We start from the raw sequence: 16,682 nt of genomic DNA on the forward strand, positions 1-16,682 counted from the left end.
GTCAAAGTCCTGAGGTTTCAAGTTGGGAGACAAGGCATACAGTACAGAATCTGGGTAAACAAACAGTTGTTGCCAACAGAGACGCTGGACCTTGCTGTTCTTAAATGGAAGCAACCCCAATGTTTCTCCTTTGGAAGGGGAAGGTTCCTTTCTTGCATGGAGCCTTAAAAATGCTTTCACTCTCCTCTATGAGTCCTTGCTTTGGGAAGTGATGAATCCTCATTTTCAGAGACTAGCAGCAGCTGTGCCTGCTGGCTACTGAATGGCCCCATCTCTGTCTGCAGCTGCTCAGGCAGCAACTCTGGAACTGGATGCTAATTGTCAGTCTCCTCATCTGAACCTGACCTTGCTATGACAGTGACAGCCTTCCTTGTAAGGAACTTGCCAATCAAAATAATAAATTGAGGTTTCCTATCATGGGTCTCCCCTTTTTTGAATAAATCTAGCCCCATCTCTGTGTTCTTCTAAAGTTGACATTCCCTACTGTTATTTTCTAGAGTTGCTTCTACCCATAAACACGTGCACAAGAACAGCCACCATATGAAGAGATGAAACCAACTGATATAAGTGGATTTTTACCTAAGGAAGCCCATAACTTTGCTACTGATTTCTTGAAAGCAGCTTTTAATTCTTTGTTCCTCAAGCTATAAATGATGGGATTCAAGCTGGGGGTCACTACTGTGTAGAGCAGGGCAAGAAACCTGTTATTGTCCTGATAATTTGCTGAGTTGGGATGAATGTAGGCAGCAGTGATTGTTCCATAGTACAGGAGAACAACAGTGAGATGTGAGGAACAAGTGGAAAATGCTTTCTGCCTATTCTTGGCCACTGGAATCATGAGAATAGTAGAGATGATGAGAATGTAGGAAAAAAGGATAAACAGAAGGGGTACCAGGGCAAACACCATGGTTAGTATGGCATTAGCCACTTCATTTTTGTAAGTATTGGTGGAAGTCAGTCTTAAAACAGGCATAATATCACAGAAGAAATGGCTGATTCTATTCAACCCACAGAAAGGAAGGGTGAATATTGAAACAGATTGTGCCAAACCCATCAAAATCCCAAAGACCCATGATGCAGCAACAAATTTAACACATTCTCTGTAGTTCATGATAAATGGGTATTGCAAAGGTTTGCAAATGGCAACGTAGCGATCATAGGCCATGACACAAAGAAGACAACATTCAGTGACACTAAAAAGAACAAAGAAGTACATTTGACAGCCACAGCCCCAAAAGGATATAGTCTGGTTCTCTGATAATAAGTCCACTAGCATCTTTGGGCTGATGGAAGAGGTGTAGCCAATTTCCAAAAAGGACAAGTTCCAGAGGAAGAAATACATTGGGGTATGGAGTGTGGGGCTGACAATGGTGAGGATCAAAACAAGACTGTTGCCCATCAAGGCTATGAAGTAGAATATTAGAACCAGGCAAAATAAAAGCTCTTGTATTGTCTGGAAATCTGAGAAACCTATCAAGATCATCTCAGTCAAACAGGACTGGTTGTCTTTCTTCATAGTATCGTCCAGGTTGAAATCTAAGAAAACAAGAAGAATGTAACATTAAAAACTACATTCATCTGTTAGCAATTTCAGCTTTGAAAAATAAGAATGGAAAGAGTATTAAAGTCTCTGAACATTGGTTTTTGGAGAATATGCCTGAGGCTATCATGGACTGCCAAGAAAATAAACAAGTGGACCTAATAAACAAGTCAAGCCAGAGTTATCACTTAAGACACAAATCATCAGACTCAAATTATTTTACTTTGAAGGATTTTGTTGAATTTTTTAGGGTTAGGGATAAATAGGATCGGGTTAGGGATTAGGGTTTAGGGTGGGGTTGGGATCAGGATTGGGGTTGGGATTGGGATTAGGACAGGGTTGGGATCAACATTGTGGTTGTTCCCCAATAAAACTTTCATTCTTTAGCAAACAGGCTATTGTCTGGGTACATATGTTCAATTAACAATAGTTAGTATAGTAATAAATAACTGTAGAGAATGTAATAAACAATAATCAAAAACAGTATCAGTTAATCAATAGTCCTTCTTACTAATATATATTCCAAATAACATATCACATTCATTTCTCACTAGTTCGTTTTCCTAACCATTGGTAAAAATTATCCCATGTTCTATAATAAACTGAATCTTCTTTCTCTTTAATCTCTAATGTCAGTCTATCCATTTCTGCACATTCTAAGATTTACTTAATTAAAACCTCTTCAGTTGGTAAGTTTTCATTTTTCCAGTATTGGGCAAATGCTATTCTCACTGCTGTCAATACATGCAATATTAAATATTCATTCTCCTTCTTATAATTAGATCCTAATATTCCTAACAAAAACAATTCTGGCTTAAATTCTATCTGTCTTTTAGTCATCTTTTCCAACCATATATAAATATCTTAACCCAAAACTTTTTTGCTTTAGGGCATGTCCACCAGATATGATAGTAAGTACCTGGTCTTTGTTTACATTTCCAACAATTATTCGAAGTGTTTTTAAACATTTTCACTAATCTTACTGGTGTCATATGCCATGTATAAAACATTTTATACAAGTTTTCCTTATATGAGACTGCTTTAGTCAATCTGATATTTCTATCCCATAGTTTCTGCCAGTCTTCCAAGTCTATAGAATGTCCGAAGTTTTTTGCCAATGTTATCAGTGTTTCTTTACTTTGGACATATTATGAAAAAAGCTAGGTTTCTGGAAAAACTTTATTGCTGACAAAGGTGGAAGGAAAGAGAAGAGGAAAACAACCAGCAAGTTATACGGACTAAGTTGCAGTGGCAATAGATGCATCCTTAGAAAACCTGAAGGACCAGATTAGAGACAGATCATCATGCAGACAATTTACAGTCAACACTGACTTGATGGCACCTATTTGATGAATCGATTTTAGCAGTTATTAACAATTAATAGCCTTTTCATACTACATACTTATATCCTACATCCATCACATTTACTCAAAAGTGGTAAATTGGATCAAGTTCTTGAAAATTGGAAAATTTTAATTTAGTGTCCTACATATTTTTGGTAATTATACCACTTTCATGAAATACGCAATCATTCTCACATTTTTTAAAACTGATTTGTCAGAATTTTCAGTGCTCAGAATTTAAATATGGGCCTCTTGAGTTTAGGGCACAGACTTGATTTCAAGATGACACATCTTTGTTTATTTAATTCAGAGATTCTGGCCATTATAAGAATGAACTCAATTTTTATTGTATTTCCTTGAATTTAAAACTTGTTATAACTATATTGCTGACAATAAAATTCTCTGAGTATTCCTCAGACTATCATTCAAAAATAAAACTCCCTTTCATGAAGTTGCATATCTGCAGGAACCATCCTACTAAATCTGACCTTGGTAAATTATGAGATATCAATCTTACTTTGTGAATGTTTTTCGGGTGGTTTTTTATAGAGCTGGAATATTTCTTCTTGTCAATCAGAAGGTCGGCAGTTTGGCGGGTCGAATCCTGAATGCCGTGTAACAGAGTGAGCGCCTGTTACTCATCCCAGCTTCTGCCAACCTAGCAGTTTGAGAGCACGTAAAAATGCAAGTAGAAAAATAGGGACCACTACGGTGGGAAGGTAACAGCGCTCTGTGCGCCTTTGGCGTCTAGTCATGCCGGCCGCATGACCACAGAGATATCCTCGGACAAGCGTTGGCTCTTCGGCTTTGAAATGGAGATGAGCACCAGCCCCTAGAGTCGGAAATGACTAGCACGCATGTGCGGGGGAACCTTTACCTTTATAGGGAATTTAGTTCAAAAGATGACTACAATGGCATTATAAATATTGTGCCTAAACTTCTTGCCATGGAATCAACAACTGCATGGAAAATCTTTGGGTTGATTTTAATACCTTTCCTCTTCCTTGAGCTCCAGAAAGTTCAATTTTATTTCAATTCTTTTCCCATTTCTGCCATACCACCTGATATGGATCTCAAAAAGTATAATTTGTTCATAATTAAATATTTACATTGTTGGGTCAACTCTGGTGATTCACCTAGTATCTCATATGATTGGGCAGATGTAAAAATTGAAATGATAAACAAAACAGTCCTGGCTTTTATAGTTTCAAAAGTGCATATTACTATTCCTATAATAGTAGTTTTATCAACTTAGTAGAAATTGGATAGTTCACACAGAATCTAGATGAGAGTATCATTTATTAATGATTTTACTGATACTGAAATTTACCAATTGCTCCATCTAGCCCAGATTCCCAGCCCACATATTGATAAGGGACTGTTTTTATGTTGTTTTTACCTTTTTTATATACTTTGTCAACCCTCTTGTTGAAACTGAAATAATATTTGGAGAATATCCAGAGGAAATTCTGGATTTCTGCATCCAGTGGCAGAAGGGGAGATCTAAGTAGCTACTTCCTTGCATAGTTGTTATGTCATTCAAGTTATAACTACTCCGTCTGCGGATGTTAAATCAGGGATTCAATAGGTTTTTCAGTGAAGAATGAGAATAAAAAATATTTCAATACTGGATAACAAAACATTGATCTCATATAAATGATAAATGGATACAAGGACTTTTAATAAGAAAGAATAGAGTTAATTTATTGTTGTTGCCATTCTAATAAGAGAGATATATGCAGGAATATTTTTTAAAAAATCAAAATTAGTCTAAAGTTCCTATGTGGTACCATCTCTGAATTCAGTGCTCAGTTGTATATATACTTGAATAAATAATACTGTCTGATATTCCTTTATTTCCCTTTAATTTAATTTAATTATTATATTTGTATACCGCCCTTCTCCCGAAGGACTCAGGGCGGTGAACAGGGCGCATATAAAAATACAGATTACAAAAATTAAAAAAGAATTAAATAAAAGCCAGAGCTAAAACAATAGAATAATATAAAATCCACAATAAAAACCCCAACACATCCCCCATCAGGCCAGGCCGGCTTGTTCAAATAGATAGGTCTTCAGACCGCGTCGGAAGGAGCGAAGGTCAGGTGCCATCCGGAGCTCAACCAGCAGCTGATTCCATAAAGCTGGGGCGCCCACAGAGAAGGCCCTCCCCCTGGGGGCCACTAGCCGACATTCTCTGACCGGTGTCACCCTGAGGAGGCCCTCTCTGTGGGAACGCACAGGGCGGAGGGAAGTTGACGCCGGCAGCAGGTGATCCCCGAGGTACTCCGGACCCATGCCATGTAGGGCTTTGAAAGCCATTACCAAAACCTTGAATCTCACCCGGAAGACAACTGGTAGCCAATGCAGCTCGCGGAGCAAAGGTGTAACATGGGAGTACCGGGAAACTCCCAAGACAACTCTCGCGGCTGCATTCTGTACCAGCTGGAGCCTCCGAGTGGTCTTCAAGGGAAGCCCCATGTAGAGAGCGTTGCAGTAGTCCAGACGAGAGGTCACGAGCGCATGAGTGACCGTACACAGGGCATCCCGGTCTAGATATGAAAGTAGTAAATCTCACATGCCTGTTTCTACACCTCAAGTTAGAAGCTACTAAGCCAAATACATCTTCCCAGAAAAAAAAAGCACTGGCACAATTTTATGGTTTCAAATAACACAACTATCCTTTCTAACTTTCTATCAGCTCAGGCACTGGGTGCTCCACCACTGCAGGTTTTTAAGAAGAGATTGGACAACCACTTTTTTGAAATGGTATGAGGTCTTCTGCCTGAGCTGGGAATTGGACTAGAAGACCTTCAAAGTCCCTTCAAAGTCCCTTCAAACTCTGTTATTCTGGTATAAAACTTTGCAAAGACCAAGGAATGTTGGTAAACTTGGAGGAGAAGAAGATAGCACGAGGTGTGCAGAGGTCTGGGAAAGCAAAAGATTGTAACTCCCTACACAGAAATTGTGTTCATAGAATATTACCTTCTTGATTTTCAAATTCCCAACTGACTCCCCATTGTTTCATTCTCACACCCTGACTGTACTGACTTCTTGAAAGCATCTTTTATCTCCTTCCTTTTCCCACCCTTTTCTTTAGACGTTCTGAGCAGGCTAGCAGCTTTCCTTTTCAATAAATGGACAGCTAACCTTTATCTGAATTCTATCAGAATAAAGAACTAAGGTTAACTTCCAGGGCTCTCTCCTTGTTTTAAATAAATCTGTCTGGATCATTCTGCTGTAAAGGGTAAAACATGCCACTAATATATCCATTATTCCTCATAGGTATGTTGATAGCATAGGCAGGTTGAAGAGAACAAATCTGTGGATATAATACATTTATTCAGTAAAGAACATCTGTTTCCTTGCTATAGATTTCATGAGAGCAGTTTTTATCTCTTTATTCCTCAAGCTGTAAATGATGGGATTTAAACTTGGGGTCACCACCATCTATTTCCATCAAAGCAAAATTTCAGGAATTATCTGCTGTTCTCTCCAGAGAACTAAATGGTTAAAAAAAACTTTGTTTTTAATAACTTTGTTTGAGACTTTGGAAAAAAATCAGAGAAGAGGAACTAAGATGATTTAAAGGCCTGGAGACTAAAACATACAAAGAATGGCTGCAGGACTTGGGTTTGGCTAGTCTAAAGAAAAGAAGAAATAGGAGTGAGATGATAGCAGTTTTCCAGTATTTGAGCGGCTGCCACAAAAATTAAGGGGTCAAATTATTCTCCAAAGCACCAGAAGGCAAGACAAGAAACAGTGGATGAAAACTAATCGAGGAGAGAAGCAACCTGGAATTAAGGAGAAACTTCCTAACAGTGAGGACGATTAACCAGTGGAACAGTTTGGCTTCAAAAATCGTGGGCGCTCCATCACTGGAGATTTTTAAGAAGAGACTAGACAATCACTTGTCTGAAATGGTATAGGTTCTCCTGATTGAGCAGGGAGCTGGACTAGAAGACCTCTAGGGTCCCTTCCAGCTTTATTCTATTCTATTCTGTTCTGTTCTATTCTATACAAAAATCTAGCAATTCTCCTTCCCATTATCATTAGTAAATCTTTAATGAAAACAGAAACAGCATTTATTCAGAGCACCATAAGGATTACTTCTCTGAAATGAACATACCTCAATATATAAGGGACTATTTTTATGTTAAAAGTTTACAGTTCTCATATAATTTGTCAGTCAATACCACTATGGCTGAGGTCGGTTCTGGAATGACATTTGGGGATGATCTTGATTTGTGCATCCAGTGGCAGAAGAGGAAACATAACTGGCAACCTCCTTGCATAGTTATTAGGCCACCCGAGTTATAACCACACCATCTGTAGATATTAAATCAGAGATTCAATAGGTTTGTCTGTGAAGAATGAGAATAAGAAATATTTCAATAAGGATAACAAAACACTGATATCATATCAATGCCCAAATGGATTACAGAACTTTTTAATAAGAACAGAATTAGTTTAGTTAGTTAGTTGCAATTATAATAAGACTAATATATCAGGGAATATTTAACAAAAACAAAAACAAAAATAGACTACAGTTCCTAGGTGGCACCGTCTCTGAAATCAGTGCTCAGTTGTATATGTACTGTCTGATACTCTTTTACTTCCCTTTGTGTGAAAGCTGTAAATCTTTCTACAGTTCAAGTTAGAAGCTCCTAAAGCCAAATACATCTTCTCAAAGAAAATAAAGCACTGGCACAGCTATATGGTTTCAAATTACACAACAATCCTTTCTACAAAAGAGATACTTTTACTCTTTTCCAGAGTAACTAATTATCAACTCAGGCATTAGATGCTCCATCACTTCAGGTTTTTATGAAGAGATTTGACAGCCATTCGTCTGAAATGGTATGGGGTCTCCGGCTCGAGTTGGGGGTTAGACTAGAAGACCTCCAATGTCCCTTTCAACTCTGTTATTCTGTTATAAAACTTTAAGAAGACCAACGAATTGGAGAAGGAGAAGATAACACAAGGTAAGCAGAGGTCTGGAAAAGCAAAAGATTGTAACTCCCTATACAGGACAGGAGGACAGGAAGGCCTGGAGGAACGTTGTCCATAGGGTTGCAATGAGTCGGACATGACTTCGCAGCTAACAACAACAACAACAATACAGAAATTGTGTTCGTGGAATATTGCCTTCTTTTTTTTCCAAAAACCTCCAACTATTTTAGGAGTCTTCCCCACTGCTTCATAGTCACACTATGATTGCTACTGATTTCTTGAAAGCATCTTTTATCTCCTTCCTTTGTACCAGAATAATGGACTTAGGTTACCTTTCAGGGTTCTCTCCTTGTTTTAAATAAATCGGTCACACTTCTGGGTCATTCTTCTATAAAGGGTGAAATATGCCACTAGTATCCCCTGGCGTCCATTCTCCCACATAAATTTGTGCATGACAACTACATTGTGTTGAAGACATCAAGCCTATGGATCTACTTCAATTATCCTATTGAGAACATCTGTTTCCTTGCTATAGATTTCATGAAAGCAGCTTTTATCTCTTTATTCCTCAAGCTGTAAATTATGGGGTTCAGGCTTGGGGTCACCACTGTGTAGAATAGGGCAAGGAATCTGCTACTGTCCGTGGAATATTCTGAGTTGGGACGAATGTAGGTAACAATGCAAGTTCCGTAGAAAATGCAGACCACGGTGAGATGCGAGGAACAAGTGGAAAATGCTTTGCGTCTATTTTTGGCCAGTGGCATTGTGAGAACAGTGGAAATTATGAGGATGTAGGAAAGAAGGATGAGCAAAAGAGGTACCAGAATAATTAGAACTGTTATTGTGACAATGGCCACCTCATTTCTGTAAGTATTGGTGGAAGCCAGTCTCAGAACAGGCATAATGTCACAGAAGAAATGGCTGATTCTATTTGACCCACAAAAGGGAAGGGTGAAGATTGAAATTGAATGCCCCAGACAGACAGAAACACCAATGGCCCATGATGCAGCAGCAAGCTTAGCACATTTCCTGAGGTTTATGATATATGAGTATTGCAAGGGTTTACAAATGGCAACATAGCGGTCATATGCCATAACACAAAGAAGACAACACTCAGTAATACCAAAGAGAATGAAGAAACTCATTTGACATTCACAGCCCCAAAAGGATATATTCTGGTTCTCTGATAACAAATTTAGTAGCATCTTTGGGCTGATGGTGGAGGTGTAGCCAATTTCCAAAAAGGACAAGTTCCAAAGGAAGAAGTACATTGGGGTATGAAGGGGACGATTGAAAATGGTGAGGATCAAAATGAAGCTGTTTCCCATCAAAGCCATGAGGTAGAATATTAGAACCAGGCAAAACAGGAGTTCTCGCATAGTCTGGAAATCTGAAAAGCCAAGTAGGACAACCTCAGTTAAGCAAGTCCTATTCTCTTTCTTCATGACTGAAACCTGAGAACAAAAAAGATCATTAAATGAAAAACTAAGTCATTAATTAAGTGATTTTTAAGAATGAATTAGCCTAACTCCGCTTGAAATCTAAATGACTAATACACTATCTTACACTATTAGTAATAAATTGGATCAATAAAACATTTCATAGAGATGTACAACAGGAAGAACCAATCCCCAAACATGATGCTAAGGTAGATATTGACCTTACTTTGGAATTGTTTTCTGATATTGTGAGAAAGATGGAATATTGCTTCTCATGAAAAACATGAAATGCACTAATAATTGAAGATCTTGGAAACTGGCTTGCCATACAGTAAGTGAATCTTCATGCATCCCTTTATCTAGAAAAAAAATATATTTCTTATATGCAGACATTCTGGATCAGCCAACAACAAAGACTGTGAAGGAGCCTATAAAATCACTTGATTCCTAGAGGACCAGAAATACTGGAGAGACAAGAGGACTTTTTTCTCTAACAAGATCTCCTGAGAGAAGCCTGAGGATTCATCCTGGGGATTTGGTTAATGAATACCAGAGAATAAACTGGATCATGGGGAAACATTGTTTAGAAGTGGTAGGAAACCCAGTGTCTTAAGATGCTGGCTATTTTGGTTTCTATTTCCAGGACTCTCTGGCCATTTCAGTCTTATAGTTAAAAGGTAAAAGGTAAAGGTTCCCCTGCACATACGTGCTAGTCGTTTCCAACTCTAGGGGCCGGTGCTCATCTCCTTTTCAAAGCCGAAGAGCCAGCGCTTGTCCGAGGACATTTCCGTGGTCATGTGGCCGGCATGACTAGACGCCAAAGGTGCACGGAGTGCTGTTACCTTCCCACCGTAGTGGTCCCTATTTTTCTACTTGCATTTTTACGTACTTTCGAACTGCTAGGTTGGCAGAAGCTGGGACGAGTAACAGGTGCTCACTCTGTTACGCGGAACTCGGGATTCGACCTTCCAAACTGCCGACCTTCTGATCGACAAGCTCAGTGTCCTAACCCACTGAGCCACTGCGTCCCTTTCGGTAGTCCAAAAGGCAATGGCAATTAGTGGGATAATTTATATTGTCCCTGAACACACTATCTATCATGATGATCACATGGAAAATCTGTGAGCTATGAGTGCTTTTAATATGTCTCCTACTCCCTGGCTATAATAATGGCAATTTATTCCATTCATATCGCCTCCATATTGTCTGATGTTAACATGATTTCAGTCTCAAACAGCAGGGGATGCTCCACATAATTAAATTATTCATTCTGCCAATTAATATCCTTATACGTCTCCAGTCATCATCCATGAAGGAGATCTACAGCATATATTCTTGACTTGTATACCCCAGAAGCTCTTAAAGGGCTGAAAAGATAACTGCAGACTCCTCACATCCTGGACATGAACTGTTTCAATTCCTCTCCTCAGGATGGTGTGATAGGGCATTGTGTGCCAAAGCAACTAGACACAGGGACAGTTTTTTTTCCCCTTGTGCCATCACTCTTCTAAACACCTAATTCTCACAATATTAATATCTATGTATATTTACCCATGTAGTATGGCTATAATGTCATTATTTATTCTTATTATCAGGGCTTTTTTTCTCATAGAACGCTCAGAACAGAGTTCCGGCACCTTCTTTGGATGGAACCTTGTAGGGTAGGCAAGGCGGGTTGTATGACATGTGTGAGTTCCGGCACCTTTTTCTTTTACAAAAAAGCACTGCTTATTATTATCTTCTTTGCTCCCATATTATTATTATTATTATTATTATTATTATTATTATTATTATTATTATTATTATTATTATTATTATTATTATTATTATTATTATTATTATTATTATCAGTGCTTTTTTGTAAAAGAAAAAGGTGCCGGAACTCACACATGTCATACAACCTGCCTTGCCTACCCTACAAGGTTCCATCCAAAAAAGGTGCCGGAACTCCGTTCTGAGCATTCTATGAGAAAAAAAGCCCTGATTATTATTATTATTATTATTATTATTATTATTATTATTATTATTATTATTATTATTATTATTATTATTATTATTATTATTTTGCTTTGCATGTTCACTGAGAGTTTCTGTACTGGAGGCAAATTCCTTGTGTGTCTAAACACACTTGGTCAAATAAAGTATTCAATTCAATTTAATTTGCTCTGCAATGTCTAGGTAGTCCTGCTGGCTATGGATACTGGCAACATCTGGACAGAGAGCAAGACAGATTGAAGATCAGAAACCTTTTGTCAAAAATAAATGAAACAGTATGATTCATGAACATTCAGCTCTTGTAGTGCACATACAGCCTTCTCTTATCGTTGCCTAAAGCTTCTCCCATTTTCAATACAATTTTTTTGTAATTTGAAATGCTGGAGAATTTCACGACAGAGTACAATTCTATTTCTTTTTCTGGTTGTTATAACTCTACTTCCTAGTATTTTTGGCAGAAAATGAACTCTTCCTCTTAACCATCATTATCTAGGACAGAGGTCTTCAAACTCGGCCCTTTTATGACTCATGGATTTCAACTCCCAGAATTTCTCAGCCAGGCATGCTGGCTGAGGAATTCTGGGAGTTGAAGTCCATGAGTCATAAAAGGGCCGAGTTTGAAGACCCCTGATCTAGGATATCTATGTGGCTTTATGCAATTCTTTGCCATACACACTCATTGTGAAAGACTGAGGGAAGGGACAGTTGCACTGATACATATTTTTCATGGGTATTTATTTATTTATTTATTTATTTATTTATTTATTTATTTATTTGATTTATATACCGCCCTTCTCCCGAAGGACTCAGGGCGGTGTACAGGGCAATAAAAATAAGAATACAGGATACAAGATTTAAAGTTAAATGTTTGTGCCCAATGTAGTAAGTTAGTTAAAAACAATGTTAAAACCCCAAACCCATTAGACCAGGCCAGCTTCTTCGAATAGATAAGTTTTTAGATCACGCCGGAAGGAGCGAAGGTCTGGGGCCATCCGTAGTTCAGCCAGTAAGCGGTTCCAAAGGACTGGTGCGCCCACCGAGAACGCTCTCCCCCTGGGGGTCACCAGTCGAGGCCGCATGATATTATTTGTAATTCACTGAAATTCTTTCTATAGTGTGTGACATCTTGAGGATTTTAAGATTTTCATCTTAAGGAAGATTATACACATAACATACATTCTATATAGTGTATGCAGAAAATACTGCTTCATGGAGAGTGTTTATGGAAACAGTACTGCTTTCTGGGGGAGTAGATTTCTAGGAGATACTTCACACATGACAATGATGACCCCATAATTCATGCTCATTCCAATGAATGATAAGTCAAGACTGAGAAGGTCTTTTATATTTCTGCTCAGGATATGCTGAACATAGTCAGTAAAATGCAGGGATGCTACCAGCTACCATAATAAACACCAAGGGTGTCAAGATCACATCTGAGCAAGGAAGAGGGACACACATTTCAGGTAGGATGGCTGTTCTGCAAGGAGAAGCTACTAATAAATAAAATGTTTGATTCCCTTGATCTGCAAAAATGTAAAATGAACAATGTCTGAATTACTGGAGATACTATAACGGGATCAGATTATCAGGAAGCAGCTATTACCTGGGAGAAGACCTTGAAATTTATAATGAGCTTATAAATTAGTAATTCTGTGATCATAATGAGTTAAGATTCCCCATAAGTAAACTTTGTACAATGAATATATAACGGTAAAGTTTCCCCCGCACATGCGTGCTAGTCGTTTCCAACTCATCTCCATTTGAGTTGAAAGCTGAAGAGCCAGTGCTTGTCCGAAGACATCTCCGTGGTCATGTGGCCGGCATGACTAGACGCCAAAGGAGCACGGAACGCTGCTACCTTCCCACTGTAGTGGTCCCTATTTTTCTACTTGCATTTTTATGTGCTTTCGAACTGCTAGGTTGGCAGAAGTTGGGACGAGTAACAGGCGCTCACTCTGCTACGCGGCACTTGGGATTCGACCCGCCAAACTGCCAATCTTCTGATCGACAAGCTCAGCGTCCTAACCCACTGAGCCACCGTGTCCCTTAATGAATATATACAGTATATTATAATATATATATAATGTCTGGGTTCATGTGTTTAACAAAAAATAATAGATAATAGTTAATTATATTAAGAAATACGTTAATTAATCACTTGATAGTCTTCTTCTTGCTAAAATTAATATTTCTTGATGCACAGAAAGTGTTTGACAATCTAAACTGGCAATTCATGTTCCAACAATTAGCAGAAATGGATTTTAGACAAAACTTTATAAATGTAATTAAAACAATTTATTGTAAACAAACAGCCAAAATAATTGTAAATGGAGATTTTGCATAAAACGTTAACATTAAAAAAGACACAAGACAGGGATGCCCATTATCTCCATTATTATTTATACTAACACTGGAAGTATTGAATAGAAACATCAGACAAGATATAGAAATTAAAGGACTGGAGATAAAGGATGAAAAATACAAACTACAAGCATTTGCAGATGACTTGGTTTTTATATTGGAAGATCCACTGGAAACAAGCACTAAACCTATGGAGAAAATAGAAAAATTTGGAGAAGTGGCAGGGTTGAAAATAAACAGAGAAAATACTTAAGTGCTAACAAAGAATTTAACATAAAAACAAAAAAATCAACTAGCAAAAAAAACAAATGTTCAAATAGTTAAAAAAAGTTAAATATTTGGGAATTTATCTAACAGAAAGATGTGTAACAATAAAAGAGGATAACTATGTAAGACTGCTAAAACAAATAAAACTGGATCTTGAAAAGTGGAAAAACTTACAAATTTCAACGCTGGGGAGAATAGCAGCAGTGAAAATGAATATCTTACCAAAAATACTCTTTTTATTTCAAATGATTCCTGTAAGGCTTTTTTTTTTGATGAACTAAATACAACAATACTGAAATTTATCTGTCAAGGGAAAAAAGCTAGAATTAGACTGAAAATGCTATAAGAAGCAAAAGAAAGTGGAGGATTTGGACTGCCGGACTGGATGTTATATTACCAAGCAACTATTTTAACATGGCTTAAAGAATGGATAATGCTTAGAGACAAAAAGCTATTATTTATTTATTTTATTTATTTATTTGATTTGTATACCGCCCTTCTCCCTAAGGACTCAGGGCGGTGAACAGTGACATAAATATCAGAATGCACAAATACAGATATTGAAAACAAATTAAACCCTAATTTTGCCCAAATGCAGAAGATAGTTACCTTAAAACAATAATTACAACAGAACCCGTCAGACCAGACCGGATTGCTCAAACAGATATGTTTTTAGGTCGCGTCGGAAGGAGCTATAGGGGCATGACCTACAAATTGGCATGCCGTTTTGTGGTATGGGAAGAATAAAATACATAATAAAATACATAGATACTTTCAAAACCACTTTATAAGAAATACACTTCTTTCAGAATGGGGAAAAAATAAAAGTAAAAATTTACATCAAAATACCTGGATGGCTTTCAACAATGTAAGTTTTTGCTTACCCAAATTTAATTAATTACGACAAAGTTGTGACCTATAAAAATATCCTGGACAATGAAGGAAAATTGAAAGACCGACAAGATTTACAAGAACAAAGTATTGATCTATCATGGTTGCCATATTTGCAAATTAAAACAAGATATGAAAAAGATGCTATAATAATGGGATTCTATAAACATATATACATTGTATTGTTCTTGTAGATATCATATTCTCCATCTGAGTTCAATGCATAATTTGCTTTATAAGAAAAAAACAGGGTAACAGTGACTTAAAGTAAGACATTATGACTTAAAGTAATTAATTATGATTAATGGTGATTTGTCAAAGAGATGAAATTGATTGATATAATGGGATCATATCAATTATTATTGGATTATTACAGTACATCAAATTATTACCTAAAGGAGACCCATTTCCTTGCTACTAATGTATTGAAAGCAGCTTTTATTTCTTCATTCCTCAAGCTGTAAATGATGGGGTTCAAGCTTGGGGTCACTACCGTGTAGAGCAGGGCAAGGATCCTGTTATCATCCTCAGAAGATGCTGAATTGGGATGAATGTAGGTAACAATGATGGTTCCAAAGAAAATGAAAACAACAATGAGATGTGAGGAACAAGTGGAAAATGCTTTGCGCCTGTTCGTGGCCACTGGCATTGTGAGAATAGTGGAGATGATAAGGATGTAGGAAAATAGGATAAGCAAAAGGGGAACCAGACCAAATATCACAGTTAGGGTGGCATTGGCCACTTCATTTTTGTAAGTATTAATGGAAGTCAGTTTCAGAACAGGCATAAGATCACAGAAGAAGTGACTGATTCTGTTTGACCCACAAAAGGGAAGGGTGAATATTGAAATAGATTCCCCTAAGCACACGGAAATTCCAAAAACCCATGAGATGACAGCTAGTTTAGCACATTTCTTGTAGTTCATGATACAAGGGTATTGCAAGGGCTTGCAAATGGCAACATACCGGTCGTACGCCATAGCACAAAGAAGGCAACACTCAGTGACACTGTAGAGAAGAAAGAAACACATTTGACATCCACAGCCCCAAAAGGATATAGTCTGGTTCTCTGATAACAAATTCATTAGCATCTTTGGGCTGATGGAGGAGGTGTAGCCAATTTCCAAAAAGGACAAGTTCCAGAGGAAGAAGTACATTGGGGTGTGAAGGGTGGGACTGGCAATGGTGAGGATCAAAACCAGACTGTTGCCCATCAAGGCCATGAAGTAGAATATTAGAACCAGACAAAACAGAAGATTTTCCACAGACTTGAAATCTGAGAAGCCAAGCAGGAGAAACTCAGTCAAACAGGAGTGGTTGTCTTTTTTCATGGTCTCATACACATAACTTCCTTTTTAATGATCCTGTAATCCCTTAATTCAGAGTAGAGCCAGGAAGATTGGATGGAAATCAGCGTTTATTGACCTGATGCCCTTCCTGAAGCCATACAGAGTTTGCAACAGATTTTTTTTTCTTTGCACTTTAGGAGAAAAACATCAGCCACTACCAAGGATTGAACTCTCAATTTTCCAGGTTGGAGGCGAAAGTCTTCACCACTAAGCCACCAGACCACTCTTTCATGTTATTATGTACATAATAGCCTGAAAACAGAAAGGGAACATTAAATAAAGAATTAAAACATTCTTCTAAATAATTATTAAAATTATATTGTTTTCTCAAACTAGATACCTATATCCAGCTTCCTTTCTATTACTCAGAAGTAGTAATATGGATTAAATCTTTGGAAATAGGAAAGGAAGCCTGCAATGTTAATTTAATGTCTTATGAATTTATTTGTGATTATATCATCTTAGTGAATCAAACAACCATTTTAGGATCTTTTCTCAGATCTGAACAATCTTCAAGCTCTCTGTTTGGTCCCTCAAGTCTG

General features: G+C 37.6%; 2 protein-coding genes across 2 annotated transcripts; both read right to left on the minus strand.

Annotated features, from left to right (window-relative positions):
• Positions 1-505: 505 nt before the first annotated feature.
• LOC308676267 (olfactory receptor 10AG1-like) lies at positions 506-1,516 on the minus strand (the record flags this gene model as incomplete). Its single annotated transcript, XM_081342081.1, has 1 exon — positions 506-1,516. The coding sequence occupies one exon, from the start codon at positions 1,514-1,516 to the stop codon at positions 506-508; it is 1,011 nt and encodes a 336-aa protein (XP_081198207.1).
• Positions 1,517-15,180: 13,664 nt separating this feature from the next.
• LOC308676268 (olfactory receptor 10AG1-like) lies at positions 15,181-16,122 on the minus strand (the record flags this gene model as incomplete). Its single annotated transcript, XM_081342082.1, has 1 exon — positions 15,181-16,122. The coding sequence occupies one exon, from the start codon at positions 16,120-16,122 to the stop codon at positions 15,181-15,183; it is 942 nt and encodes a 313-aa protein (XP_081198208.1).
• Positions 16,123-16,682: the final 560 nt, after the last annotated feature.

This window comes from Vipera berus, assembly GCF_964194415.1.
Source record: "Vipera berus genome assembly, chromosome: W".
NCBI classification, from domain to species: domain Eukaryota; kingdom Metazoa; phylum Chordata; class Lepidosauria; order Squamata; family Viperidae; genus Vipera; species Vipera berus.